This window comes from Polychytrium aggregatum, assembly GCF_025602895.1.
Source record: "Polychytrium aggregatum strain JEL109 chromosome Unknown BJ171scaffold_4, whole genome shotgun sequence".
NCBI lineage: Eukaryota > Fungi > Chytridiomycota > Chytridiomycetes > Polychytriales > Polychytrium > Polychytrium aggregatum.
Genome location: NW_026516206.1, coordinates 422,769 through 446,530, shown reverse-complemented (window position 1 = coordinate 446,530; position 23,762 = coordinate 422,769). Strand labels below are relative to the sequence as shown.

Below are 23,762 nucleotides of genomic sequence, written 5' to 3'. Positions count from 1 at the left end.
TCTCTGCCAGCCCAAAATGCGCTGGTTTTGAGGAGATTCTTTCTTCCCCAAGGGCAGAACCAGCCATCGTCGCTATTTTCTCGCACTGATGGCTCCCCGCAAGCGAAAGTCACCACCCAGGCGACCAAGTGGATCCAGAGCACCCACAAGATCCTTGGTCTGCAGGAATGGATGAGCACCACACCGAGCCCCAAGATCCCTGGGTTGGCTTCATTCCTGCGATACATTCGCCATGTGTTCGATGGAGACATGCTGGAGAAACAGCTGTACTTCAGCCTGACCCGGCGACGGCGGTTCAAGCGACTCGATCTCCACAGCAAGCGACAGCGCACTGTCCACGAGATGTGCAAGCAAGTCATCGACCAGGCACCAAAGGAGACCGAAGTGGTGATTGCCTTTGGGAATGCCTCCTGGAAACAGGGGAAGGGATATACTTCCAGTCCCAGGAGACTCAGGTTTGCCAAGTACTTTGAGCAGTTCCACCATCACCAGAGACGACCACCAGACCGATCCGTCTCCAAGATCCATGTGTGCTCGGTGAACGAGTTCAACACATCCCAGGTGTGCTCACATTGTCGGGAAGCCAAGCGACTCGAGAAGGTCGAGCATCTTGATATCGAGAAACCACACTTTGTCCGGAGCTGTACAAGCTGCCATACGCTGTGGGATCGAGACATCAATGCAGCCAGGAATATGATCTCGGTATGCCAGTCGATCATCGCCCATGGAGATCGACCGGGTGTATTCAAGACTGTGCTCCCGAGACCAACAAAACAAAGCGATTGCCGACGAAGACAGGAGTGCAATGCCACGGCCTGCCCGCTGGGCCTACAAGTCAGTCAGCGGGCTTCAGAAGCCAGAAAGTGACTGTCCCGTTTCTTTCTGGATAGACTGTAAGTATCTCGCACTGTTGTGCATTTCGACAGTGGATGCCGGGTCGCCCATATTCTGGGCAGTCCACTTCGGGGTTGCCATCCCTCTTGGGATGGTCGATGGGAGGTGGTTGACTCCCTTGTGCAAAGTGTGTGTGTGCTGATGTGTGTGTGTGCAAAGTGTGTGTGTGTGACGGCGAGAGGCTTCTCGCCTTCCCTCGGGGGTCTCTCGCCAGAGACTGCTCTTCTCGCCGACCGAGGTGGCTCCGAGAGCGCGTTTTTTCGTTCTCGCTCATTTTTTTAACAAGAAATTTTTTCATAGTGTATGTATTGTCGGCACTGCTCTCCGCTGATGGTTGCCAGAAGATAGGCGCTTCAACGGAGCAAAAGCCCAAGCTCATTCAAGGCGTCGGGACAAGCAGCGAGAAACGGCTCGGGCTCTATGCTGTGCAATCCCAGCGCTATTCCCCGCAGCGATGCCTGCCGCAAGCGATCCAGTCTCGCAGTCATACCCAGCAGCGCATCGCCTTCGGAGCGACACCAAGCATACACCCGCTCTGCGCTACGAGCGTTTCCTGAAGCCTGGACATGTCGCTCCATCAGGGACAGACATGTATCGAACAAGGACACCATCAGGTACTGATCCGCAATGTGAGCAAGCTTGATCAGACGATTTGCGACATCGACCGGGCTGACTGGGCTGACTGGGTTGATTGGGTTGACTGGGCTGATTCGTTCATGCATGGGCAGGCGCGACGAGTACTGGATAAAGCATGCAATATCCAGCCAAATGTCCATCGTCCCACTCGAAATATGCACCTCGGTCTGCTGTGCTTCGGCAAATGCCCCATAGCACATGGTCATCAGCATCGGTGATGCCGCAGAGAGGAGCTTTCTGGATATTCGAAGATGGCGATTGTCCGGGCGCTGGGATGGCACATCGTGCTGCTCCTCGTGCTCTTCCTCGTGTTCCTCCTCCTCGAAAGACAGGACGAGGACATCCAGACTCGGTTCCGGCGGCGGCTCGTGTTTCAGCTTGTTGGATAGAATGCCGACAAGGATACCTTCTGTATCGCTCAAGTTGTCCCACGGGTGGCATGGCCAGTCATCAAACTTTCGGAAGGCCAGGAATTCGATAGTGCATGCTGCCATGCCTCTGCGCTGGGTACCGCGCGGAGCAGCAGGATCTTGCAAACTCATGTACATATCCATGATAACGCCGAGGACCGTTGGGCGGCTACTGGGATCGTGCTCTGCCAGAGAGCGTCCTCCGGGACTGTTTTCTTCGCCAAACAGATACTGGCTCCATTTGTTCCTGGGACAGCACCATGCTATGGACAGCGCTGCCTTCTCAGCCATAGGCCGGGTCTGGTCGTTGATCTTGTCGCCATGGTAAAAGTCAAAGGCGGTCTTGAGAACTTGCATAAGCTCCAGGTCGTGCTCGAGAGCATATATGACATTTCCGAGCCCAAGGGAGCTCCAACTGAGATTCACAGGCCATAGATATGATGCCAAGTTGGACATATTGAGATCTTGGTATCGGTGATTTCGAGCGACCTCCCACTGGAAGACTGGGTAGAGCGCGTGAAAATAGATACCCTCCGCTATCTTCTCGTATGTTAGCTCTGGATTGGTTACAAGCTTGATGATGATTCGAAGCACAAGTGCAAGCGCCTCCGTATCAGATGAGCTCGGGGCTGACCCTTGCCGCAGCGCACTTGACTGAAAGCATTGGATGAGATCAGAGAATATGACGCTGTTGTAGAGGAAGGGCCGCTGCCCAAGTGTGATTGTGGTGGCAGCGTCAAGGCATCGCAGAACAAGCAAATGGCGCTGTGTGTCTTGCCGCATCAAGCTCCACAGGACCGGAATGATCGATACGGTTTTTTGAGCAGAGCCTTCGTCCAGAACTCGGCCATATATACTTGCAGGGATCGGCAAAACACCAGAGGCCGCCAGAGCGGAGAGACTGCAGTCACAGAGATGGGACAGCATGGTAGTGTCATAAACGAAGTGGTCCGCGAGAATAGACAATGCCATATCGGCCAGCTTGGCAGGCCAGGCTGTTTGCAAAGTCGTCCAGGGTAGCGGCTCGTCGATCGACTTGCGGTATCCAATCAAGACTGCCAGAAGAATCTGGGGCAGTTCCCACTGATCTCGGAGGAGTGCCCGCGTCGATGAGTCTGCCCCACATGCATAGACGGTGCGTAATAGCAGCTCGGAGGCCGACGGGAGCCGAAACAAGGCGGGGACCAAGTCGACAGCCAGGTTTTCTCTGAGGACACCGGCCTTGAGCAGCAGGGCGCGCAGAGAAGAGCATCCGGCCAACTGGACTGAAACACGCAGGGCACGCAGCAGTAGATCGTCCTCGTCGCCTGTGCGCATAGCTTCGCGCATAGCGATGTTGCTAACAAGGTCGGCGAAAAATTGCTCGACTGACGGGCCTCGCACTGCGGTGAATTTGGCTAGCCCGCCGGACGTCGAAATCACGGTAGCAACCAGTTTGAGCAGTCGGCATTTGGTCATCTTTTGTTTGTCAAGCCCATGAGCTGCTTGGAATTCTTTCGAATGCACAAACGTATGCAGTGTCACGAGCGCTGGAACCAGGGCGTGGTCGAGTTTTGAAGGCGCCTGCTTGCCCAGAAGGATGCTGAGTAAGTCAAAGACCGAGGTCAAGAGTGAAGGCCGCAGAATCTGGACCCAGGCGGGCCAGCAGTCCGTCGCAGGAGCCTCCAGCCAGATCGTATCGTCTTCAACATCCTCCGTTGCTTCAGTGCTTCCCTGAGCAGCAGGAGCAACTGTGCCGGATAGCAGCACTCCGATTTCGCTCAGAAGGCGTTGTGCCGCGCCAAATACGACAGAAGACCATTCTTGCGGGTTGCAGTGCGGTTTCGCGGAGCCTCTCGCCTGGCATAGAAACACTTGGAGGCCGCTCTTGATGGGATGAAAGAGTTCGCTGAGGTATTCGACCGAGGCGGCGTTTGGGTTACTCTCGAGAGTTTTGGCATCGCCGGTGATGGCGCCCAAGAGCCGCTCGAGCAACAGCGAAAGGGATCGTGCCAGATCCAGCGTCGAGGCAAGCATTCGCCAGCAGGTATCTTGCTCGCAGAGGAGCGACAAGGATTCGAGCAGATGGCGGAGAAATTTGAGTGGCTTGCTGTTCAGCGAGAAAATGGCCGTGAGACGACCAGAGTCGAGGTTGGCGGCTGCTTGGCAGGCCAAAACGGCTGTGGAGAGGACGGCTCGTGGGAAAAGCCGGTCTGGGTCACGACAGTCGGCGACGGCCAGGGTCTTTGACTTTGCCATGGTCTGAACGAGATTGGTGACGGCAACCCAGTTGTCCGAGATGCACGGCTCCAGAACCGAGCCAGCTGCATCGCTTCGCAGAGAGGCTGCAATTTGCAAGAAGATGTCGGTGAGCGGGGCCAGGCCGGTCTTGGCGAGGGCGGTGGCGACTTGGCCCGGAGCGATGTGGGCAACGATCAGCAAGATGTGCAGGGTGCACAGCTGGAGGTCTTTGTTGGGAAACGACGTCAGCAGCATGGTGTGCTGGAGAAGCCTGGTGCCCTTGTGCCGGGAGCGGTCGTTGGAGTCGAAAATACCGGCGACGAGGGTCCTTGGCTTGAAGGCAAGATGCTGCACCGACTGGGCTGGATGAAGCAGTTGCGCAATCAACATGGCAGCCGCAAGCCGACAGGGCAGATCGGCCGACACGCTCAAGAACGGGATGACGGCGTAGATGACTTCGAGGATCCGGTTGGATTCTTCCTGGCGGCTTTGGTCTGGATGGACATTGGTGGTGGTGGGATGCCTGGCGAGAGCCGCGAGAACCCTCGACAGAGTCGAGATCAGAGCCAGAGGCGGGCATTCTAGGTGTGGCAACTGGGTCTGCACGATGAGCCTTAGATCGGCCTTGATGTACGAGCAGACGGACCAGAGGGTCCGCGCCGGATACTGGGCGAGCAGCTGGGACGGCGTCGAAGCCTCGGCCAAGCGGCAGATCTTGCGCGAGAGAGCCAGGAAATGCGAGGCCCTGGATGGAGACGAAGCATCGGCATCCATGACCAGTGCGCCGTGGAGCCTGATGCGCTTGCGTCGGTCGGATGAGTCGAATGGCCGTCTTGGTCGAATATCGAGCGTGGTATCGGCCGAGTGAGTCGTATCGGCCGAGCGGGGTGGTATCGTATGCTTTCGCCCGCCCGCCCGCCTTCTCTTGCCCGGTGAGCAGCAGATGTGGATTTGTTCCGTCCGCTTTGCAGAGGCCGTTTGGCACTGGTCCAGGCCCAATCCGGCCACGTGGACGGCGGTCCTGATTTGAATCAGCCAACAGCGAGGCCAGACGGTGTCATTCATCAGACCGCCGATGCCACCGCACTTTGGACAGATCGTCGTCGGCCCGCCCGGGTCGGGCAAGTCAACGTACTGCCATGGAATCTCGCAGTTCTATCGGGCGATCGAGAGGTAGCTGAGCGGGCGGGACGGTGATCTTGGTGCGGATGATTCTGGTGCGGGTGATCGACGCTGCAATCCGGAGGGCGAGAGGGATGACGCTGGTGTGGATGGATGGGGATAGCTTACGACATCCAAGCTATCGCCAGCCTACCAATGGATCGTCCGCCGCATCACTTGCCCGGCGGATGAACAGATAGCGACTCACACATCGTTGCCTCCACAGGGATGTCGCTATTGTAAATCTGGATCCCGCCAATGACGGGCTGCCATACGAAGCCGATATCGACATTGCCGAGCTGATCACGCTGGACGATGCCATGGAGGTCTATGGCCTGGGGCCGAATGGAGGTGAGACCGCCAAGCCGGACGCTGTATAGAGCACATGTCCAACACCCGGCCCAGCGAGAGTTGCTAACGCAACAGAAACGCCCGCAGCCATGATCTTTTGCATGGAGTATCTCGAGAAGAACATCGACTGGCTCGTCGAAAAGCTGCAGACGCTCGATGGTAAGCCAAGCATCGTGGCAATCCCGAGTCTGTTGGGCATGCAGTGAAGGTCGTCGCCTGGATCCGCTCTGACAATAGATTCTGTCGACCTGATACCACAGGCAAATACATTATCATTGACTGTCCCGGGCAAGTCGAGATCTTCACAAACCACCCATCCATGCGCAACATCATCGACGTCCTATCGCGGCAACATGATTATCGGGTAAGAGCGTCCGCGGCCGCAAGAGGAAGTGCAAGTTTGTTCTAAATGTGCAAACTACCGAGCAAGTGCTGATGGCCGTGAATGGGCCCTGCACAGAGAACCTGACTGGGCGGGGCTGTTTGTGTCGTCGGCGGCTTCTCAGCCCCAGGGCTCGGATGTCTGATCATCCAATACGTGAACTCTGTTCTGCAGCTGTGTGCCGTTCACCTCGTCGACGCCCATTACTGTACGGATCCTGCCAAATACGTGGCGATGCTTCTACTGTCGCTGAAGGCAATGATGCAGCTCGAGCTGCCGCATGTCAATATTCTCTCAAAAGTAGATCTGATGGAGGCCTATGGGACGCTAGGTGGGTACAGCCCTGCGCCTGGTGTCGCTCATGAGCATCATTAAGGCTCTGTGGCTGTCGAGGTGTCGTCTCACCAATGCAAGAGCCGTGGATGGCGGCAGCAAGACTCGGCCCTGGGCTGCCAAAACCAAACTAATATGCAGTAAACTGTTCCTGCGCTCAGCATTCAACCTCGACTATTATACCGAAGTCCAGGATCTGTCGTATCTGCTCCAACGCCTTAACACTGACAACTTTGGACGAAAGTTTACAAAGTTGAACGAAGCGCTCTGTGAGCTGATCGAGGAATTCAGCCTGGTGGCATTCCAGACGCTGTGCATTGAGGATAAGGAGAGTGTCCTCAAGGTCGTGAAGCACATCGATCGTGCGAACGGATATTTCCATGCCGGAGACGAAGAGAACCTCCTGGAGACTGTCATGTCGGTGCCGGTAGGCAGCTTTCTGGACGAGGTGGCGGTGGTGTCCGAGAAATATCTGGACCACGCCATGACCGATGCCGAGGGCGAGGACGACATTGGTGTATCCACCGAGTACTCGGACCACGTCAAGGACATTATCGAAAACGAAATCAACCCAGTATTTGAGGGCAGCCAGTGACGCATTGGCAGGCATCTGCCCTTGTAGTGCCCACGAATCGAAACATGGCACTATGCTGATGGCTCTTTTGATGGAATACACACACCCATCATCCGCAGCGCTGCACTGCGATGCCACAACTTGTTCCACGAAGCTCTGTCGCTCGCTTGGACACTTCCAGCATTCATGGCCAATCCCCGCTCAGTGGGGCTCCACAGAGGGCCATGGAACGGATACCTGACATGGCTGCTCTGTCCACCCAAACACGAGGCTGATAGCTGGGTGCCCGGTTCATTTTGTAAGCGCCGTCAACATGGAGGGAGTCTTCCCGCTATCCCCTCGATCCTATTCATCCCTTCTCGCGTCCAGCGATGATCTGTGCGAGCGGATCGGAAATGCGCGGATGAGCTTGATCATCTTTATCAATCCACATCCCTCGACGGATCGTTGGGTTTGCATCGGAGAATGGACACGCCTATTGCACTCGAGGCAACCACACGACAGAGCGCCTTCACAGCTTGATTCCAAGCACCCGCTCGATTGCGCCGTGGCCGTCCACATCGGTCGATTCGACAGCCTCTGTGTGAATCAAAAGCATGATGTCGTGGCCGCGCCGTTAATGACTCGGGCTGGTCTTGGGAGGACCTGATGGCCGCGGTGAGGCCGAGCGCCGACCGATACTCCTGCGACGATCCTGCCTGCATTGTTCTCCTCCAAAGAGCCGTGGCACCGCACCGAGAGGCGAACGGCTGGCCGCGCCTTACCTGTGAGGAAGTCCTCGAAATCAATGTTTCCGTCGGTACCTTCGAGGATGGAAAGTCCAAGGTTCGACGACGGCAGCCCAGGCATACGACGGAGCTGCAGATCGGCAGCGGCAAGGCAGCACAGTTGTGAGCGATGTGGGATGTGTGATCCCGCAATACCGCTCGTCACATCAAGCATGGAAGTACCCTCAGAGCAGTCCGCCGCATCAACGCCGCAAATCATTCGGGCCACCCAGTTGCTGGACATACTTGGGAGAGATACTGCTTATCCAGCTGCATACGGACAGGCAGGTGGCGCCCAAAGACTTGTCTCTGCATCGTGTTTCTGAGCTGCTGTTGGGTCTCGTCCCACTGGGTCGAGACAGGCACGGGCAAGTGGATGCAGACGCCGGATCGGACGGCTGGGTTAGATCAAGGCGTGGTATCTCGCAGCGACGCAAATGCGTTGACGCAACAGTGTGCAGAGTCGTCATGCGCCCAAATTACATTCTTCAGGTGGCTCTCCAGAGGATGGCTTGGCATGACTTGGGACCGAATCGAAGCGAGACCGTGCCGCATGGTGTCGTGGGTTCCGAACTCGTTGGTACCATCGGTCACGCTCACTTTTGAGGGCGGCTGGACCGCGGGAACAATTCGATAGGAGCTCTGTCGATCGAGGCCGCAGATTCACATTTGTTTCCAGGTCGGATTAATGTATAGGCAAGTGTAGGTTTGCGGAGGCATTGGGGTGATATGCGGTCAGTTGGAATGAAGGGATGCGAACGAGACGAATGGGTGGCATGCAGCGTCGGTGCGGCAGGTGCTGATGGCTGATGGCTGGCTGGCTCGCTGGCACGGCGGCAGAGTGGAGCATACCATGGTGGTTTCGATGCTTGGTGGGCGACGGTTCGGGCTGGAAGGGTGCTGCACGGGCGAACGGCCGGCTGGTGTGGATCGGAACTGGGAGATGGACGATCGCCCGAGTCGCCGAACTGCACCACCCAGGGACGCAGCCGGGATTGGGCCAGGGTCGGCGCCCGTGATTGGCACGTGGCGCATGTGACGAGGGCGGGACAGCGAAACACAGCGAGCGAAACACAGACATGGAACGGCCTGGGCAGACAGGCAAGCAGGCGAGTGCGGTTGCGACGATCAGATTTTCGGGCGTGCCCTGTGGATGTGGCCTGTTCCCGATGGATGCGGCCGTGCACGGCCCTCGCGACAGGAGCTGGAACGGCCCCCTCGCGGGATGCTGTCATCCAGCGCTCCGGGTATTTACCATTGCGCCTGCACACGATGGGTTCGTCCCCCAGACAACCACTACAGAGAGCATTCAGGAGACGTTGTATCAAAACACGTTTTATTCCACTGTGATAACCAAGCTACAAGCCGCTTAGAACTTGTTGAAGGTCTTGGCGCCCTTGACAACCTGCTTCTGGTGCTTCAGGACGTTGAAGCGGACGGTTTTGGAGAGAGGGCTGGCGGGGACAAAGCAGAGCTCACCATTAGCACTCGCATGGTAATCGCTGACAGCGTCGATCCGGCTCGATGTTGGCTCTGAGTCCGGCCAGACTACAGTCGTTGTTGCCGGGGAGCCTTGGGAGCCACCCATCCAAGGCGCATCTTTGACTTTAGCAGAGAAGGATCTACGTACCGGCACTGGCCAACAGTGACAAAGTCTCCAGGCTGGACACCGATGAAAGCGGGGGAAACGTGGGCAGCGAGGTTCTTGTGGCGCTTCTCGTAACGGTTGTACTTCTTGATGTAGTGGAGGTACTCACGGCGGATGATCAGAGTACGCTTCATCTTGGTCGAGACGACAACACCCGAGAGGATGCGGCCACGGATGGAGACGGAGGGCGAGGTGAAGGGGCACTTCTTGTCGACGTAGTTACCCTTGAGAGCCTCCTTGGGGGTCTTGTAGCCAAGACCGATGCTGTTGGACCAGCGCTTGACAGACTTCTTGCCAAGGGACTTGGCGTTGAGGAAGATAGCCTGCTTCTGGAAAGCCTTTTCGACCTATGCTCCGCGGCCCCCGAGAACGACAGTTGGAAATGGACGGGCAGGATCAATATCGGATGGACATGTGCTTCAGCGGCGGCGGCGATCCCACTGTGTTCTTTGTGGCAGAGTTCGGCATCCTAGCATCCGCATCTGCCGCGCTGCGGGCGTCGCCCTGTCGCCTCAAAGCCCGCATCGACGAGCGTCTCAAAGACTTTGTCCAGGCCGATCTCTGGCGCTTGGCGACCCACGGCATCCGGTGGGGTGGCAGGGGAGTGTGCCTCTCCGTCCTCAGTGCACTGCATGCCAGTCCATTCGTGCCCCGGCCGATATCGGTTGGTCTATCTTCAAGAGCCGCCGTCGATGTCCGTCTTGGGCACGATGAATCCTCGGCGGTGTCGGCTCTTCCCAGAGCTTTCCTCGCCGAGATCGGCGTCGGTCCTCAGACACACAGGGCCCGTCCAGCAGACACGCCTGCAGCGGCCTGCATCCAGACCGGCACCCCCGACAGCCAGGTGCAGACGTCCTTTACCTGGTTATCAGCCATTGTGTCCTGTTATACGAAGGGGCCGACGTAAATTTGGAAAGGAGGAGGAAAGAGGTTGGCGGCTCGATTCGCCCATATCGTCTGCCACGGGACGGCGGCGAGAAAAAAAGGCCGGTGGGGCGCATGTGGCGCAGGTGTGGCTTAGCAACACGTGGACGAGAAGCGGGCGGGCGAGAAGCACGCGAGAAGCGCGCGAGGACGCGGCGAGGGCGCGCGGTGTGGAGCTGGTTTCGCCAAAGACCCGGGCCATGCCGGCATTCGCTCGGTTCCATGTGTCCTCCGTCATGCCGCGGCCAAGTCTGCCTGTGCATCGCAGCGAGCCGCCGCTGGATCACCGAGGGCTGGAGGCCATGTTCGCGGCGGTGCCTCGCGCACTCTCTGTTGGCTGCAAACAACGAATGGAGATGTGCGCTTGTGGAAAGAGGCTGTATTCCTATACATACACGATCGGACACGGCTGGAGAGAGGAGGCAGAAGACAGCAGACAGGCCGTGCCGGGCTGCTGTCTCAAAAGTACAGGTCCAAGATCACTTTGCTGACGTTGAAGCCGAGCAGTGAAATAACGTAGAGAATCACGATCACGCCGATGGGGTAAAGGAACACCGTGGTGTTCTTCAAGAAAGGGAGGGCTGTTGGAGCAGCAACCGAGAGTACCCCGTGTTAGCGAGCTTTGCTGAACGGCTGAAGTTCGGGGCAGCATCTCCTCCCGTTCGCTCCACCGAGGGTATGTATGCGCTGCTGGTGCCGACACAGGCAGAGTGATGCCGGCGAGAATTCTCCGTGGACACCGATTCTGCCCGGCACACACTCACCTTTGTATCCGAGGAAGGTGATGTAGACATAGTAAGAGGTCCCCAGCAGATACAGGGTATTTCCCAGGATCCGGCCCACCCAGGTGTCTTTGGTGACGATCGCCAGGAAAAAAAACTGAAAGACGTACGTCACCAGGAACATCGGGAAGAACGAGTTGCAGTGGACATCGAAGGCATACGCCCACTCGACCGACTGCTCAACCGAATGGGTGTGATGCTGGATGAGATACCGGTTTGCAAAGAACCTGCATGGCACCATCCGAATCCGGCGTGCCGTGGCAGGCTGTTGTTAGCAAAGGTGGCATCCTCCCGGTGCATCGGCTGTGGATACCCGCTTCGGCGTCGGCTTGATTTGCAGTTGACGCCAGCGGGGCTGCAGAGTGTTGAGGACGCTGGTGCCCGTCACTTCCGGGATGGGGGGCTGCTTTCCAGCGACAGCGGTCGTAATTGCAGGCCTGGCGCTCAGGGTCCGACTAGGCACTTACCAAACAGCCGTCGCAACAACCACACCCACGAGCAGAAAATCAATGAAAATCATGAACAACAGAGCTCCGATGATTCCAAGGGCGCCTAGCTTGTATGCGATTCCGTATGCGATAGCCGTCACTGCACAGTCGTATCGGGCGGGTTATTAGTTGCTCTGATGCGGCCGAGACGGAGTCCCAGCCCCTCCGTCTGCATTGACATCTCCATGCCCATGGATGCTGGATCCTGGATGCTGGATGCTGGATGCCGTCGTGCTCGGGTCCGGGCCGCCAAACAGCCACCCACCACTGAGGCATGCGGCAATCAGGACAACAAAGGCTGGGTCGTCTCTTGCCCACTGGTTCTTGGTCTCTGTAAGGATCAAACGCCAGCGGTGTTATCGAGCGAGTCCTCAGTCTATGTCGTGTGCGTGCAGGTCGGCGTGTGTGCGGACATCCGGATCGGCGGCGACGGTCATACGGACGTTTGTGGTAGTATATGTTTCGGTATCTGCATGTGGATGTGCAGCGGATCGGATCGACAAGCGTCGTGGTGATCAAGGGAGCCGTTAGTCCGATATGGCTCCTCGCAATCCGATACGGGACGAGCAGCGCCAGGGGCTGGCGGGATGGCAAGGACTCGCAATAGCCAGTAGCGCTTACAGTCGTTGCGGGGAAATGCATAGATAGAGCATCTGCCATAGCGCAAACTCAAAATCCATTTGCGAGAAGTTGACCAGCCGTCTGAGATAGGTCGGCACGGAACTGAGCGATCGTGGCCGTCGATGCGCTCGGTTATAGGCCGGCGAGCTCGGCGAGCCCAGAAACGAGTGAGCGCGCCCGGAGGTGTCCCGGGTGGTTATCGTGGGCAGCATGGTTGGCGGATGCAGGCAGCGCTGGGATGCGATGACGAGGCAGCAGTAGAAGCAGGAGCCAGGGCAGAGACGGAGGGAACAGGGCAGAGATGGAGAGAACAGGGCAGAGATGGAGAGAACAGGGCAGATCCACAGGCGGCCGCCAAGCGAGCGAGCGAGCGAGAGGGCCGAGGTTCGCCGAGCGCCGTCGACGAGAATGGAAATCAGAGCCGCCAGTCCGCGTGCTTGGGCTGCAACGGCATTTCGCCCCAAAAGGCCGGGCGACTCCCTGGCTCGCAGCACCAGCATCGTCGCCTGGACAGCCCAGAGCCGACACTTTGTCCGCCGACTCCATTCTTGCCTGGATTCGATATCAGCATCGCCAGCATCGCCAGCAACAGCAATAGCAACAGCAATAGCAACAGAGCCAGCAATACCACCACCACCACCACCAGCAGCAACAGAACCAGCAATACCATCAGCACCAACACCGGCAGCCACTTCGACAGCCTTCCCATCCCGGTGTCCCTGGCCCTCCTCGGCCTGCGTCTGCCTTTCCGCCACCTTCGCTCCCACCGCACCGCTGTGCATTCACACTCGTCCTTACCTTCAGCATGCTCGAGTCCATCGTTGCATCGACTCTCAACCAGGTGAGCATCGCCTGGAGCAGGCTCACAGCATCTGTCGCATCCTTCTTTCCGGCTTCCCCGACGAGGGCATCTATGTCTGCGTCCGATTGATGCATATTCGCTCGTTTTGTGCACCCCCGCCTCCTTTAAATCAGGTTCTGGGCGACTATGTGGATAACCTCGAGACCAAGCAGCTCAACATCGGCATCTGGTCAGGTGTGTCCCGACACACTCACTCGCCATGCTTCTCCTGCAACTGCATCCTGGCCTGCGCATCCGAGTTGGCCCACTCGTTGCGTTGCGGCATGACGTCTGGTTGGCTGTTTGTCTCGGTCTTGACGAACCATCTCGCTATTTTGCAGGAAATGTTATTCTGAACAACCTGAAGCTCAGACGCGAGGCACTCGACAAATTCAATCTCCCCATCGACATTACCGAAGGTATCGGTGCTGATGGACCGACATATGCCACCGCGCTTTTCGAGAGTCCACATCGGCGACAATAGTCTCACCGCTACTACATCTTCTCAGGTTATCTTGGCCGCCTGACGCTCTCCATCCCATGGAGTGATCTGACCAACAAGCCTGTCCACATCAGCATCGACCAAGTCTATCTCATTGCCAAGCCAAAGGCCGATACCGCATATGACGAGGTCCTCGAGGACGAGCGAGCCCAGAAGCTCAAGCAAGACAGGCTCGCGACTGCCGAGATGGTCGTCGATGCAAGCTCTGGACCCGGTGAGCATCTCATGGTCTGACGGAGAGGGACATGCATGGTTGCCGAATGGCGAGCGGACAGGCCTACAGGCAGGTCATTGACGGGACTCCTGGTGTATTTTGTCTGCTTCCACAAACCACCAGCAACCAAGCAAGAGGACCAATCGTTCCTGACCCAGTTGACCCAGAAGATCGTCGACAATATCCAAGTCCAAATCAAAAACATCCACGTTCGCTTCGAGGACTCGGTCAGCAGCAAGGTCAGAGTCTGCTTTTGTCGATGATCGGCGTCGAGTACCAGCGCCATATGCTCAGACACCCTCGATTCGAACAACTCCACTCACTCGCGCGCTTCTGGCGTCGATCTCAGACTCCGTTTGCTGTAGGAATCACGCTCTCGGAACTATCCATCACTTCAACCAACACCGAGTGGGTCCCTGCGTTCATTCAGTCCGAGAACGGCCTCGTCCACAAGGTTGGTGGTGGTGGCTCGTCTGCGCATCGGCCGTCGTGATGCTATTGCTCAAGGCGGCGGCTTGTGGGCCCAGTCGACTCATATCTGCGACTGTTTCTCCAATTATTTAGTTGATGAAGCTTGAGCAGCTGGCTGTCTACTGGAATACCAAGCTGGAGTCGCTGGAGGGATATGACCAAAAGACAGCCATGCTCTACTTCCTCAGCCAGGTAGGCAGTATGCTTCGATAGACCTCGTCCTGTGGCGCTAGCGTTCGTGAGTAACCGACATCTTGCGACTTGCAGATTTCCCACAAGGACGATTTGACCCAACATCAGTATATCCTCAAGCCCGTCTCGGGTGTCGGCAAGGTGGGTATGCTGAGCTTACAGACGACTGCATTCCGCCACAATCCACATCATGAAGCACACTAATCTGATCACGAACTGCGGCATCAGCTCAAAATGCACAAGAAGTATGTTCCCGGGAAGCCGTTGTACGATGCCGACATCGAATTCGACAAGTTGGCCTTCAATCTCGACGACGACCAGTACCACTGTTTGCTGGCGTTGTTGGCTTCATTTTCGCTGTATATCAAATCGCAAAAGGTCAGTCAATGTCGATCGACCCTGCTGCAGATGCCCAGGACATACCGGCTTGCAGCCCATCCGTTCGTCGAAAATGGCTATGTCGATGTCCCTGGACAAGATTCTGAGCCCTGCAGCGTGGTATAGTTGCTTGATTTGGCGCATACGCGCCCGTTGCTTACTCTGCTGTCCTCCGCTGTTATAGTATCGCTCTCTCCGTCCCCCGCCCGGGGTCAGACCCAAGGACAATCCCAGAGCTTGGCTTGAGTATGCAGGTACGGGCTGGTCGCAGCAAGAATGCTGGACGAGTCAGCACTCTACGCTTGCTTGTGGTTCATGGATCGACGAGAAACTTGCAAGCACGAGATTGACTCGCATACATCCGCTGACACGATGCACTCCCGTATGATATCCAATTGGGATGGCTGTGATGGTGCTTGCCGTTGGCAATGGCGTCATCCAGGACAATCCGTCCTCCGAGAGGTCCACGAAAAGCACCGAAAGATGACCTGGGCATACTTTGAAGAGCGTCGGGATGACCGCAAGGAGTACATTGAGCATTACAAGAAGATGAGAATCGGATCAATCACTGCCGATGAGCGCATTCGACTCTCAGATCTGGAGCGCAAGCTTGATTACACCGACATCAAGTTCTACCGTACCATCGCACGTTCGCAGCTCAAGAAAGAACAGAGCCTGGGTTGGTATCTGCTCGGGCGATACTCGCTGATGAGTTTGGACAGCAACGCGCCTTCTCGGAGTGACTTGGACAGGGACATGGAGGCGACTCGACGCCAGATTGACCGAGGCATCGCCCCTGTTGTAACCCCGTTTACGCTTAGCAGTCAAGCCGGTTGTCGTAGATCAAGAGAGTGCCCCCACTCCCGCCGCAGCTTCGCAAACCTGGGTCGGCTGGCTGTTTGGCGCATCGGCGACCGAAGCCAAGGTGCGACTCCATCCTTATCGAATGTGTCGAACCCGAGCCAGATGGCATGGGCGATTCGTCTGTGGGCACTCCTTATACAGGCTTGTCAACTCCGGCCTGGCTTCCCGTCATGTCCATACGCTAATCAGCCTTTGGGTCAACCTATCCGCGTCTGTATCGCTTCGTGCAGGCCGAGGAAGCACCGCAGCTCACCGAGATTGATATGGAGCAGATCAAGGAGACAATTGAGTTTGATCCCGAGATGACCTTGCCGTCAGACCTGCCCAACGATGTAAGATTCAGAGGCGACTACTATTCTGGGCAGGGAAGCAGCGGAGTTTGGCTCTAACATCGTTCCTGAATGCCGGTCATACAGGCTGTCTATTGCAAAATCAAATGGCAGCTCGAGTCCGGCTCGTTCACACTGCTTCGGAACGACGAGAAAATCCGACAAGAGTTGATCTCTGTTGCCTTCCAGAAGCTTGCGGCAAGCTTGGTCGCTTATCCCAAATCATATCTGGGCGAGATGAAGGTCCAAGACATGACGTCGACGGATAACACAACCCCAGACAATCTCTATTCGTCCATCATCAAGCGATCGCCCAGAGCGTATGTCTTCTTTCGCTTGAGCGCAATGGATCGTCACATGATATAGCGCGAGACTCTGCTGGAGCTCGGGTTTTGGTCATCGCGATCCTTCGCCGTCCAGCTCATGTGGCAGCGCCATCAAATGTGGTTCAACCGATTGACTAACTCATTTCCCGGATGCTGCTCGGTTGATTCTGCTCGGTTGATTCTGGAACCCAATGTCTTTGTTTGCGTCATAGCGATACCGAACAACCCTTCTTCAACATGAAATTTGAGCTCAACCCTCTCGATGAACGCGCCGACAAAGCCATCGAGATCCGCATGCTCCCCCTCGAGGTCGTTTACAATCCTGTGGCCATCAGCGCTCTGGTCTCGTTTTTCACGCCTCCAGAGGAAGACATCGACACAGCCAATACGCTGCTGGCTGTTGCTCAAGATACCTTGCAGGGCATGGCCTCACAGACTCGTGCCGGCCTGGAATACCTTCTTGAAACACGCCAGACACTCGAGCTCAAGGTTGATCTGGAAGCCCCGTACCTCTTTGTTCCGGAAAAGTAAGTGGCTCAGGGCTATTTGCGCCGTCGAAAGGCGGATAGCGGATGATGTGCTAATCCAGACTCGCTGCCACAGCTGCACAGACAAGAACGGCTATGTTCTCTTGGTCAATATGGGCCACTTGTACGTCGAAAGCGATCTTGTTTCCAAAGAGAAGAAGAAGCAGCTGCAGGCCAAGCAAGGCACAAAACTCTCTCCAAAGGACTTGGAGACGCTTCGATCGCTGCTCTACGATCGCTTCAAGTGCCAGCTGAATGACGTCCAGGTATGTCCTTGATTGATTGTTACCGAGAAATGTGTTTGTCTTGACTGCTCCAGACCCATCGCTGCCGATCGAGTGACGCATTTGTCGATGACCTGTGCATTTGTACGCTGTCGCTTGGGCTGGTGATCGAGCGGCTTGAGATTGAGTTGGAGCAGGATCGCATTTCGGCTGTTCCTTGCTTTCGCTTTGGCTGACGCAGTTGATTGTGTCTCTGTTCGGATACCCATGTGACCACCGACCTTGCTATGTGTATGTACAAAAACAACTGCTCCAATCTAGTTCCTCGTTGGAGTCTCGGCCGAGGACTGTCGAGCGCATGCCCAGAACAGCTTGTGCAGCGATGTCCACTTTGTCGAGCGCGTTGACATGGAGTTCTGCTTCGAGAGCTGCATCATTCCTGGGCAGAACGACCTGCCCCAAACCAAGATCTCGGGAAAGCTGCCCAGGCTCCACCTCAACTTTTCTGATCGAAAGTACAAGGTGGTGATGCGTCTCCTCGACACCATCTTTGGAGCCAAGCCGCAGTCAAAGACCTCCTCGCGGTCGGTGTCGCTGCTCAACATCAAGCCCATGTCCATTGACTGGCGCGCCCTGTCCTCGGATAACATGGTTGAGGAGGAGTTCTTTGATGCAGAGGAAATGCCCAGCGAAGCTACCGGCGCCAATCAGCCCGACAGAAAGCTGATCGACTTTCAGTTCGAGATCACCCACGCCTCTGCCTCGGTGAAAAAGTCCAATGTGAACCGCAACCTGGAAGACCAGCCTCTGGCCGATCTTGTGATCAAGGGCCTGTCTCTCAAGTTTGTTTCTCGGCCATTTGACATGAATCTAGACGTCAACATCAAGGAGCTGCTGATCGAGGACAAGCTCCAGCCACAGTCGTCGCCCTTCCCGAACCTGCTCAGCACCTCCAAGCGCGAACAGGATGGCTTCATCGAGCACTTTGTTGCGGTGAGCTACGCCAGCGTCAATCCCAGCTCGCCGTACTACAAGGGCGAGAGCCAGATAGTTCGCATCGACTTTGCCAGCGCCGATTTCGTCCTCACGCGCTCGAGCGTGCTGTCGCTGTACGACTATATCCTCACCACCTTTGCGGGCAACAACCGCTCGCCTTCGAGTGAATCGCTTGGACCGAGCAAGTCTGAGGTCGTGCCGGATCTCTCGGCCATCACAAGCGGGCTGGAGGAGGTTGCTCGGCGAACCACCAGCCAGACAGGCGCGCTCATTGTCAAGATCCGTGTCAAGGGATTCAATGTCATCATGAACCAGGACGAGCGGCGCCTGGCATCGATTTACTTTGGCTCGGGTCTGCTGGCCGTGACCCTGAAGGACAATGAGCTGGCGGTCAAGGGCCAGCTTGGCAAAATGAGTGTCTTTGACGACCTCGAGCACCCCGATCCGCACTATCCCTACCGCCAGCTTCTGAGCATCGAAGGTGACCAGGTGGCCGACTTTGCCTACCAGACCTACAGCCCCAGCTCGCCCACCTATCCAGGCCACGACCAGTATCTTCGTCTGCGCACTGGGTCGCTGAAGCTGACGTTTGTGGAAGCGTCGCTCAATGGTATTCTGGCTTATCTACAAGAGTTCCAACGCATGCATGTCTACGAAACAGCGCGAAAGGCCGCAATCGAGACCGCCGTCAAGCAAATGGAGACCGTTGGCCGATTCTGCTACGACGTCCAGATCCAAACCCCGATCGTCATCTTGCCGGATGTCACATTCAAGACTCGCGATACGGTGACCATGTACCTCGGCGCGATCTCCGCCAAGAACTCGTACACCGAGGCTCTGCCCGGGACCATAGCGAACCAGCTGGTTGCCAGCGTCAGCTCCATGCGGCTCGAGTCGAGCTTCATCTATGCCGAACACGCCCCCCAGGTCTTGCCCATCATCGACAACGTCACCATTTCCATCAACCTGGACAGTCTCACATCCACAAACAAGCGTGTCCCCGACAACAGCGTAAGCGCCCTTCACGATTCGTCGCCGCAGTCTCGTGCCATGCTCGTGAGATATGCTGCTCTGTGGCTTACGGCGAGGAGGTGCTGATGGTGCTGATGGTGCTGATGGTGCTGATGGTGCTGATGGTGCTGATGGTGCTGATGGTGCTGATGGTGCTGATGGTGCTGATGGTGCTGATGGTGCTGAGACAGTTCAATCTAGCCGGATTGCCTGCAGGCCGGGGATTGTGGTTTCTGCAGTAGGACACGGTCCAAAGCATCGGTGCATTGCTAACTCTTGCTTGGCTGACACAAACTGCAGATCTGCGTCGATGTCTCTGAAGTCAAGCTCAGACTGACGACACAACAATATGAGTTCCTGCTGGATCTGAGCACCTCGGTCATGCGCTTCCTCGGCTCCGTCTCTGGCAGTGCCCCCGACCAGCAGCTTTCAGCCAATGATCGCTCCGTTCCAGCCGCTGATGGCTCCGAGACAAACCGCAACGCCTCTGCAAAGGCATCTTTGGAGGCCGTGGTGAAGATGCCCTCGCTCTTCCTGGAGATCTTCCACGACACCGACTACAGCCGCCCCGCTGCTGTGTCGCAGACCACGCTGGCACGCTTCTCTGTCGATCAGCTCTCGCTTCAGTACGCCACCAAGGCAGACTCGTCCATGGCTGTCGAGCTCCGAGTCAAGTCAATCTCGCTGGAGGACACCCGACCAGACTCCCAGTCACTCTTCCGCAACGTCATCCCCGTCTCGGCGGCCGACAAGGACGTGCTCTTGGTCAGCTACGAGGTCAGCTCCGCGGGTCAGAAGAACGTCCTCGTCACGGTGGACTCGCCCAAGTTTATTCTTGCACTGGACCATCTCTTTGCGATGCGCAGCTTCGCCGTGGCGCCAAAGTCGCTGAGCGCTAGTTCGGCTGTGGAAAAGGCTGAGGCCGAGGCTGAGACTGAGGCTGCAGCAATCGCCGAGGTCCCTGATCAGGGCCAGTCGCTCACGTACCGCATCGCGCTGGTGGACATGGAGATGACTCTGGTGCAGGACCCCACCGTCGCCCACAGCGAGGCTATCCTCCTCTGCGGGAAGCATTTGGTGCTCTCGTACGACACGGTGCTGGTGCTCAGCGTCAAGGAGCTCGGAATGTTCTTCTGTGCCATGGACAAGCGCGCAGAGACGACGCTGCGCTTCATCCAGAACTTTGACCTTGCCCTCAACATGGACGAGCGCATCACATCGCCGGGCCACAAGATGACCAACCTGATGATCAACGTCACGCCTCTTATTCTTAGAGTATCTTACAAGGACATGGCGCTCATCACCGACATCAGCAACACGTTCACGAAGCTTTCGACCCAGAGCACAGGCGCCAAGGCGCTTGATGCGCCTGTTGTGCGTCCAACTACGCCGACCACGCCCCACTATATCATGTGCCGCGAGCGTCTGCAGCTGATCACCCAGGGCTTTCATTTGGTTCTGATCGATGACTTGACCGACCTCCACTTGCCCATGTTCGACGCAAGCTTCGACGATGTGTATGTGGAGCTGTTTGACTGGTCTTCGATGCCGCGACTTGACGCCGGGCTTCTGCTGAAGGTCAACTACTTCAACCTCAAGAACTCGCACTGGGAGCCTCTTGTCGAACCGTGGCAGTGCAGTCTCCATGTGATGCACCCTGAGAGCAAGCATCTGTCGGTCGAGTTTGTGTCCCGCAAGAAGCTCGACGTCAATATCAGCCACGTCTTTTGCGAGACCGTGATGAGCACCATGGCACTGCTCAAGAAGAACCAGGACCGCAATCTGGCCACAAGACGGGATATCCACGCCCCGTACCTGCTCAGAAACCGCACGGGATATAGCATTTTCATCTGGAGCGAAGCCCAGGCCGACACTTCGGGCACACAAATCCATACGCTCGGCAATAACGACGACATGCCCTGGCGCTTCGAGGAGTGGCGAGCGACTCGCGAGAGCACCATGCCGGTGCCAAACAAGCTCTCGGTGCAGATCAATGGCCCGTCGTGGGAGAGCCTCAAGAACATCACGGTCGACACCGAAGGCGTGGTAACGTATCTGCTGCGGCCCATGATCAATCAGATCACCCATCGCTTCGTTTGTGATGTGCGCCTCAAGGACAATATCAAGATTGTCACCTTCCGCTCGGTCACCGTCGTCCAGAACGAAACCAATCTCCCACTGGAGCTTATGGTGGTCAACTCCAAGAAGCAGATGACCTCAGGCATCTACAACATGGAGCCCGGACAGGAGTGCTTCATCCCGATCGAGGCTTCGTACTGCGACTCCATCATGATCCGCCCACACGAGGGCTTTGGCTACAAATGGTCGACCGAGCGGCTGTACTGGCGCGATCTGCAGCGCGACCGCTTTTTCCCTCTCGTCGAGTGCCCGTCATACGACGTGTCCACTCCCGTGTTCCGATTCCAAGTCAACACGATCTTCCACAGCCGAAGCTCCGGGTATCCCATGATGACGATCAAGCTCTTGCCGCCGTTCCTGCTCGAGAACCTGCTGCCCTACAACTTCAAGTACGTCATCGTCGACAAGCACGGCCAGCAGGAGCACCGCGACCAACTGACCCGCGGAGAGGCGGCATACATCCACACAGTCAACCCAACGCACGTCCTGGTGTTGGCCATCGAGATCCCGGGTACGCCCTATGGACGAAGCGAGGTCGCTGTCATTTGCCACAGCGACACGAGCTTCCGCGACGAGACATTGCAGCTGAGTGACGCCGACGGCCGACAGCTGCGGCTTCGAATCAAGTACAGCGACAAGCCCGAACGCGGCGGCCGCAAGGTCACGATCTACAGTCCCTATGTGCTGATCAACCAGACAGGTCTGGATCTGATCTTTTCTTCGCGAAGTTTGATGAGCAGCAGCGGTAATGTAACGTCCACTACTGGGACGTTGGGGCAAGACGGGGAGGGAGGGGGTACAAGACAAGACAGGACGGGGCAGAACAGGGCGGTGCTAGGCTACTCTAGCGGACGGGTGAGCTCGGGGAGCACTTACGTTTATTCACGATAAAACCGAACTCCAGACAAACGGGGGGAACGGGGGCAACCCGCAGGTATACCCTGCGGTGGCCTGCCTGCGGTGCGTGAAAACGCAAAGCGCAGCACAGGTCACGACCCACTGCGCCGCGCAGTACGCGCAGTACGCGCAGCACAGCGTCGGAGATACCATCTCCTACACTCCCACACTTAAGAAGGCTTCCTGCGAGGAGCCCTGCGTGTGCTCTTTATTTGGGGCTCCTCGAGGTGTTTACCGTATTTACTCAGCTCCTCGGGTGCATGGGACAAGTCCTCCAGTGTTTGCCATGTGTTGCCCGAGTGTGGGTAACCAACCCACTTGACATAAAACCGAAGTGACCCATCAGCCACTTTCTTGTGCCTCACGATCCTTTCGACTTCATATTCTTGAGTATAGTATTGTCCGAGGTCGTCTTCCAGTGGTGCGTCGTCCGGGACACCTTCGTCGGCGTCGGGGAACTGTGCTGGACTGCGGGTCGTGTGGCGACGCAGCTTGGACACATGGAAGACAGGATGGAGCTTGCTTCCAGGTGGCAAGTCCAACAGGTAGTTGAGGGGACTGGGTCGGGCCGCTATCTTGAACGGTCCTCGGTACTTGGGCAACAACTTCTTTGACTGGGCTTCGGGGACCTTGATGTTGTCGGCGTCCAGGTAGACAAGGTCTCCAACTTCAAAGGAGACATCCTGTGAGGGAGCGATGGGGAGTGTGTGTGTGCAAGGGAGAACACCTGACCAGGTGCTTGGTAGAAGAGGTTGTTAAGGAAGACTGTTTATTATTCTGACTGGAGTGTGATACATACTGGCGGACGCAGGCCTATTTATAGACCGGGGGCACCTCCGGGGGACGAGGTGGGCGGAAGCGGTCTCCGGCGGGCGACGGGGGCGGTGTAGCACCGAGGACCGAGAAGGGGGGTGCGAGGACAGGCGAGGTGCAAGCGAGAGAGGCTTGCCACAGCCCAGCGGCATGTGTTACCCGGTGGCGCCGTTGGGAGCCACTCAGAGGGCGAGGCAAAAGCACGCGGTCAGCCACGAGCATAAACAAAAGACGTGGAAGGAAACTACTGGTGCGCAGGAGGACGGAGGGATCGGAACGGTTCCGGCTTGGCGCCGGGTGAACGGAAGGGCGGCTAAACTACGGGTAAACACCGGATAAACTCCGGGAACGGATGGGACGGGGTGTGGGAAACCGGGAGGAGCAGGGAGGAGCGAGAGGGAGCGAGAGGAAGCGAGAAGGGACCTCGGAGTGCAAGAAAGGTCCTCGAGGGACCGGGGAGCGACCAAAATGGATGGGGATGGTGCGGAAAGTGAAGTTTGTGGTGCGGAGAAGGTCGCTGTGATGCCGGAGCATCACATTATCCCCCCCTCAAAGTCGGGCCACCCCGCCGGGACCTAAGTCCTGGTTTGTCCGGGTATCGTCGATGGAACTCAGCAATCCGTTCTGGGGCGTGAAGATTGCTAGCGAGTTCCCAGCTGCGATCCGTGACTGGGTAGCCAACCCAGTCGATCAGGTAGAACAGCTTGCCCCGGACGAACTTTGAGTCTAAGATCTCCTCGACTTCGTACTCGAGGTGATCGTCGACTTGGACAGGGGGTGGAGGATCCTGGACGCGGCCGGGGAAGGTATTGGCCTTATACGGTTCCAGGAGGGAAACATGGAAGAC

General features: G+C 57.0%; 6 protein-coding genes across 6 annotated transcripts; 2 read left to right on the top strand and 4 right to left on the bottom strand.

The window, feature by feature from the left end:
- Positions 1-789: 789 nt before the first annotated feature.
- Positions 790-5,116, bottom strand: BJ171DRAFT_489275 (uncharacterized protein). The gene is made up of 2 exons (XM_053109466.1): positions 1,195-5,116; positions 790-893 (listed from the first exon to the last, which is right to left on the bottom strand). Exon 1 carries the CDS (start codon positions 4,932-4,934, stop codon positions 1,248-1,250), a length of 3,687 nt encoding a protein of 1,228 aa, XP_052970620.1. The 5' UTR covers positions 4,935-5,116; the 3' UTR covers positions 790-893; positions 1,195-1,247.
- Positions 5,117-5,161: 45 nt separating this feature from the next.
- BJ171DRAFT_438055 (uncharacterized protein) lies at positions 5,162-7,204 on the top strand. Its single transcript, XM_053107990.1, has 6 exons — positions 5,162-5,333; positions 5,548-5,672; positions 5,760-5,831; positions 5,933-6,036; positions 6,229-6,385; positions 6,549-7,204. The coding sequence occupies exons 1-6, from the start codon at positions 5,236-5,238 to the stop codon at positions 6,980-6,982; spliced, it is 990 nt and encodes a 329-aa protein (XP_052970619.1). The 5' UTR covers positions 5,162-5,235; the 3' UTR covers positions 6,983-7,204.
- On the bottom strand, positions 7,205-8,682 carry BJ171DRAFT_489272 (proteasome maturation factor UMP1). Its single transcript, XM_053109465.1, has 5 exons — positions 8,581-8,682; positions 8,212-8,370; positions 7,975-8,076; positions 7,726-7,819; positions 7,205-7,540 (listed from the first exon to the last, which is right to left on the bottom strand). Exons 1-5 carry the CDS (start codon positions 8,581-8,583, stop codon positions 7,473-7,475), a joined length of 426 nt encoding a protein of 141 aa, XP_052970618.1. The 5' UTR covers positions 8,584-8,682; the 3' UTR covers positions 7,205-7,472.
- A 361-nt stretch (positions 8,683-9,043) lies between these two features.
- BJ171DRAFT_489270 (ribosomal protein S17-domain-containing protein) lies at positions 9,044-10,386 on the bottom strand. Its single transcript, XM_053109464.1, has 3 exons — positions 10,238-10,386; positions 9,359-9,723; positions 9,044-9,182 (listed from the first exon to the last, which is right to left on the bottom strand). The coding sequence occupies exons 1-3, from the start codon at positions 10,250-10,252 to the stop codon at positions 9,098-9,100; spliced, it is 465 nt and encodes a 154-aa protein (XP_052970617.1). The 5' UTR covers positions 10,253-10,386; the 3' UTR covers positions 9,044-9,097.
- A 273-nt stretch (positions 10,387-10,659) lies between these two features.
- Positions 10,660-12,503, bottom strand: BJ171DRAFT_489269 (protein unc-50). The gene is made up of 6 exons (XM_053109463.1): positions 12,192-12,503; positions 12,014-12,039; positions 11,836-11,901; positions 11,550-11,670; positions 11,065-11,309; positions 10,660-10,881 (listed from the first exon to the last, which is right to left on the bottom strand). Exons 1-6 carry the CDS (start codon positions 12,401-12,403, stop codon positions 10,760-10,762), a joined length of 792 nt encoding a protein of 263 aa, XP_052970616.1. The 5' UTR covers positions 12,404-12,503; the 3' UTR covers positions 10,660-10,759.
- Positions 12,504-13,121: 618 nt separating this feature from the next.
- On the top strand, positions 13,122-22,096 carry BJ171DRAFT_419574 (uncharacterized protein; the record flags this gene model as incomplete). The annotated part of the gene is made up of 18 exons (XM_053107397.1): positions 13,122-13,227; positions 13,374-13,451; positions 13,542-13,762; positions 13,880-13,993; positions 14,098-14,202; positions 14,313-14,411; positions 14,487-14,552; positions 14,640-14,789; positions 14,974-15,043; positions 15,232-15,468; positions 15,614-15,714; positions 15,884-15,985; positions 16,070-16,306; positions 16,355-16,425; positions 16,521-16,835; positions 16,912-17,101; positions 17,381-19,066; positions 19,367-22,096. The coding sequence occupies 18 exons, from the start codon at positions 13,122-13,124 to the stop codon at positions 22,094-22,096; spliced, it is 6,678 nt and encodes a 2,225-aa protein (XP_052970615.1).
- Between the last annotated feature and the right edge of the window lie 1,666 nt (positions 22,097-23,762).

Excerpts from the sequence above, each read along its gene's own strand:
- BJ171DRAFT_489272 (XM_053109465.1), bottom strand. Across the intron at positions 8,077-8,211 it reads TGGAGAGCCACCTGAAGAAT|TGGGACGAGACCCAACAGCA; the intron begins GTAATTTGGGCG and ends GTCTCGACCCAG. Across the intron at positions 7,541-7,725 it reads TTTCGAGGACTTCCTCACAG|AGGCTGTCGAATCGACCGAT; the intron begins GTAAGGCGCGGC and ends TGATTCACACAG.
- BJ171DRAFT_489270 (XM_053109464.1), bottom strand. Across the intron at positions 9,183-9,358 it reads GTCACTGTTGGCCAGTGCCG|CCCTCTCTCCAAAACCGTCC; the intron begins GTACGTAGATCC and ends TGTCCCCGCCAG.
- BJ171DRAFT_489269 (XM_053109463.1), bottom strand. The coding sequence starts at position 12,403 with ATGCTGCCCACGATAACCACCCGGGACACCTCCGGGCGCGCTCACTCG. Across the intron at positions 12,040-12,191 it reads TGCATTTCCCCGCAACGACT|ATACCGAAACATATACTACC; the intron begins GTAAGCGCTACT and ends ATCCACATGCAG. Across the intron at positions 11,310-11,549 it reads GTTGTTGCGACGGCTGTTTG|GTTCTTTGCAAACCGGTATC; the intron begins GTAAGTGCCTAG and ends GGTGCCATGCAG.
- BJ171DRAFT_438055 (XM_053107990.1), top strand. The coding sequence starts at position 5,236 with ATGCCACCGCACTTTGGACAGATCGTCGTCGGCCCGCCCGGGTCGGGC. Across the intron at positions 6,037-6,228 it reads CGCGGCAACATGATTATCGG|CTGTGTGCCGTTCACCTCGT; the intron begins GTAAGAGCGTCC and ends TCTGTTCTGCAG. Across the intron at positions 6,386-6,548 it reads GGAGGCCTATGGGACGCTAG|CATTCAACCTCGACTATTAT; the intron begins GTGGGTACAGCC and ends TCCTGCGCTCAG.
- BJ171DRAFT_489275 (XM_053109466.1), bottom strand. The coding sequence starts at position 4,934 with ATGGATGCCGATGCTTCGTCTCCATCCAGGGCCTCGCATTTCCTGGCT.